This window comes from Melospiza melodia, assembly GCF_035770615.1.
Source record: "Melospiza melodia melodia isolate bMelMel2 chromosome 7 unlocalized genomic scaffold, bMelMel2.pri SUPER_7_unloc_1, whole genome shotgun sequence".
Lineage (NCBI taxonomy): Eukaryota > Metazoa > Chordata > Aves > Passeriformes > Passerellidae > Melospiza > Melospiza melodia.
Genome location: NW_026948497.1, coordinates 12,047,200 through 12,051,303, shown reverse-complemented (window position 1 = coordinate 12,051,303; position 4,104 = coordinate 12,047,200). Strand labels below are relative to the sequence as shown.

General features: G+C 55.0%; 1 protein-coding gene across 1 annotated transcript; it reads left to right on the top strand.

Moving 5' to 3' along the window:
• The first annotated feature begins 701 nt into the window (after positions 1-701).
• On the top strand, positions 702-3,786 carry LOC134432704 (zinc finger protein 572-like). The gene is made up of 3 exons (XM_063181595.1): positions 702-844; positions 2,626-2,707; positions 2,894-3,786. Exons 2-3 carry the CDS (start codon positions 2,653-2,655, stop codon positions 3,541-3,543), a joined length of 705 nt encoding a protein of 234 aa, XP_063037665.1. The 5' UTR covers positions 702-844; positions 2,626-2,652; the 3' UTR covers positions 3,544-3,786.
• The last annotated feature ends 318 nt before the right edge of the window (positions 3,787-4,104 follow it).

The following is a 4,104-nucleotide window of genomic DNA, read 5'->3' as shown; positions in this document are numbered from 1 at the left end:
GTGCAGGGCCAGGGGACAAGGTCCAGCAGCTCTGTGGGCTCCCAGAGCACATATCAAAGGTGGTTTTGCCGGGCATTTTCCAGCACCTTCTCCGCTGGAAGCAGAGAGAGATAGGAAATGGGAGCGAGTCCCCAACAAAATCCTGGAAGGATTGGGCTGCGAAAGGACCCTGCCCATGGGTTACGATTTCGCGAGGGAGAGACGCCTCTGTCCCAGGGAAGGAGCGAATGAGACCATGGGAACGCAACATGCGGATCTGCTCGAACTTGGATTGAACTGAATAAGAAATGGGGTAGAGAGAAGGAGAGAAAGAAATCGGGAAGAGGTCTCAGAGAGAGAAAGAAAAAGGAAAGAGGTCTCAGAGAACAGACAGAAATAGGAAAAGGCTCTGGGCCGGACTCCGCAGCTCCCAGGGACACCCGCAGGGCGCAGCGTCTGTCATAATTCCAGCCAATCAGAAGAGGCGCTAAACAATGTTCAGCCAACCAGAGCTTTTCTCGCTGATGACTCACCGGTTGCCAGGCGGGCCCGCAGAGCCCGGCGGCCCCCGAGCGGAATTTGGGGCTCGGGCCGGGGGACGGATCCGCCCCGGGGGGGTCCCCGAGCCCCTGCCCAGCCCTGGGGCCGATCGGGGGCTCCCCCACCCAGCAGCCGGTGCTGCGGGGCCGCGGGGCAGAGCGGTGGGAAAGGGGTTCCGGGCTGGCAGCGGAGGAAATGCGGGAGGAAGAGGAGGGAGAGGAGGAGCAGGAGCGGGAGCGGGAGAATCGCGGCGCTCGCAGCGCCCGCACGCCGAGCCTGCAGCACCCCCTGCCCCGGGAGCATCGCCCCCAGCCCCGAGCCGCAGGTGAGGGCGGAGGCCGAGCTCGCCCCGGCTCCAGCCAGGGGTCTCCGGGAGGATTTTTTGGAGAGTGTTCGGAGCCGGCAGATCCCGGACTCGAGCCCCGGGTATCCCCGGGCTCCCCAAGAGGAGCTTTTTCGGGGGGGGAGAGCAGCCGCGATCGCCCCTCGGAGGGTCCCGGGGGTCCATGTGGGGATGGCCCGGTACCGACAGGGCGGGACATTGGTTTGGGGATCCCCGTGAGAGCCGGGGCTGTGGAAGGGGGGATCCCCGGGGCGTGGAGAGGGGAAGGGGCGATACCGGAGCTGGGGGACCCCCGGCAGCCCGGAGATGAGGCGGGGACGGGACCCCCTGACCCTGACAGGGGTGTCCTGGGGTGACTTCATGATGCTCGTACCCCATCGGTCTGTTTAGCCCAGAAATGAGTTCTGCACCTTTAAGGCTGGTTCGGAGAGCGAAGGGGAGGAGGAAGAAGCTGCAGTTTGTTTTCAGAAACTGCACTCACTCCTCCACATTCCAGCTCCTGGACTGTTGTGATGCCTTAAGGAACTGGAACAGAGACCAGATGGAGCTAAGAGGAATAAAGTGGATTTTTACTGAAATGCCTTCAAAGGCCACACCATGTCAGCACAGGAGCCACAGCTGTGGCTCTGCCTGGATGGCTCCAAGATGGGAGCAAAAGAGGGCTTGGTCATGAGATCTCACGTTTTTATAAGTTTTAGTCCATTTGTATATAGAAGTTAACTGCTCAATTAATAGTTTCAAATTATGAAGTTACATCTTCCTTGCTTGCTTGCCTGCTATCTTCTTTCCATGTTGTTTATGCTTTGGGCCTGAAGTTTGAAGAAATTGTCCTTGAGTCTCCAGCTAGACCAGGATTGTTTTGTCTTCACCACCCTGAGAAAAGATCCCAGTAACACTTAATATAAAGCTAAAAGCTGAACAACAAAGCAAAACAGAAAAACTTAAAACCTAAGGTATCTGTTGTCTGTGGACAGACAGACAGCAGGACAGAGCTCTCCTTTGCTTTTAGTTCGTTTTTAGCTCTCTGAGGCAGAGAAGTTCCCTGGACTGTGATTTTTCTTTTTCTTTGGAGCTGTTTAATCCTGCTCTGGACTGAACACCCTGAACACCACCGGCAGCTCCCACTGTGGCCCACCTGGCTGGGCCTGGGCTGCCGCATTTCCAGTGCTGGAGGGACTGATAAGAGACTGATATGAGACTGAGTGAGCTGAGTTACAGCCCACAGAGGGACTTTTTGAGTTTGTCATCTATTTTGGAGCAGCAAGAGGTTTTTTTTTTTTTAATATTGTTAATTTTTTTTGTGCTGGTGAATGCTTTGCCTGTTAAATAAACAGGTTTTTTCTCCTTTTCTCTGAGAAAATATTTTCTTAATCTGGTTGGGAGAGGGGCCACTTGAATTTGCTTTCTAGAGGAAAATCTTTTGGAGATTTTCTCCCAAATTTGCCCTAAACCAGGACAGGGTGGTGGGAAGAGAGGGGAGCCCCAAGTAGCTGGACCAGAGGGAGGCTGGAGAGGGGAACCCCAAAACCCCTCAGCATCCCTAAGCAGGACCCTGGAGAGGGGGGATCCTCAGCAGCCCTGAGACAGGGGACCACCAGAACTCCAGAGGGATAAGACTGGAAATGGGACACTCCTGATGGCTTTTTTTTATTCACTCTTGATTTTTGGAGGTTTTTATGGACACCAGATGACTTCTAGAGATAGACTTGGGCGAGAGGAATCCCCAACCCAAGGCATTCACACCTTGTTTTTCCCCATGCCAGGATTTCCCATTCCCAAACCTTGGCTGGATGGAAGAGGAGAAGGCTGCAAGGAAGAGGAAGATGCCCCGGGACAGCCAGGCAGGTGAGGAGGAAGTCAGTGCCCCTTTCCCCCTCTCTGCTGCTCCATCTCCCAGCCCAGCACGGCCCCCAGCTGCAGGACAGCCCTTCTGCCAACACCGTCCTGCCGGGGATGCACTGGGGGGATCTCCTTCCCCTTCCCTCTGGCGTGGAGGCAAATCCCATCCTCTCCTTGTCCTTCCTATGCCAGGGAAGGAGCTGAGGATGGAGAGCAGGGAGGACAAATCCCCACAGCAGAACCTCGTGGAAGAGGCCATTTTGGATGGCTTCACAGTGCAGGAATCCAACAGGGAGGAAAATCCCCAGAGATTCCACAGGAAGAGGGGCTGCAAACCCAGCCTGGGGTGCTCTGAGGAGGAAAGACCCACCCTGTGCCCGGAAGGTGGACAGAGCTTCAGCCAGAACTCAGAGCTGGTGGCCCATGAGCAGCTTTATGACAGCAAGAGGCCCTATGAGTGCTTGGAGTGTGGGAAGAACTTCAGGAAGAGATTCAACCTGATCTGCCACCAGAGGATCCACACTGGGGAACGGCCCTACGAGTGCTTGGAATGTGGGATGAGCTTCAGCCACAGATCTGACCTGGTTGTCCACCAGAGGTTCCACACTGGGGAGAGGCCCTACGAGTGTCCCAAGTGTCAGAAGAGGTTTCACACCAGCACCCACCTCCTCGTACATGAGCGGATTCACACAGATGAGAGGCCCTTCCGCTGCCCCAACTGCGGGATGGGCTTCAGGCACAACTCCAGCCTCGTCACCCACCAGCGCATCCACACCGGGGAGAGGCGCTGTGAGTGTCCCCAGTGTGGGAAGAGCTTCTCAGACCGCTCGTTCTTTACCTGACACCAACGGAGGCACCGGTAAGGGCAGCCCTGTGAGTGCCCCGAGTGCAGGAGGAGCTTCATGCACTGCTCCAGTTTCATTCCCCATGGGAGGACCCATGTTGGTCAGAGCCCTGGTGACCCACATTCCCGGTGATCTGCATTGGGAAGATGGCTGGGTATTCTTTTGTTTTGACCCTAATTTTCTTTGGATTCATCTTCATCCCTTTAAAACAGAGAAAATTGGGGTAAAAATCAATAAATTCATCAACACTTTTTACATGTGCTTCAGAGGAATCTGGGATTCAGGGAAATTATTGGGGGAGTTTGGAGGTTTTCGGGGTGTTTGGTTTAGTTGTCTCCCTTTCTTGGCACTCAAAGAGACAATAGGGTTTTATCTGTCACCTCAATAGCACTGAAACTACTCACTCCCAACCCAAAATTCCTTGATTCCACAGCCCCTTGGTGTGGAATGGGGTTGGAAAGGGATTGGGAGAAGTGGGTTGCAAATCCTGAGGGGTGAGATGGGCATTGGGTGGGGCAGAATGGGTGGGATGGTGTTTGGGAGGTGGGAAATTGGGGA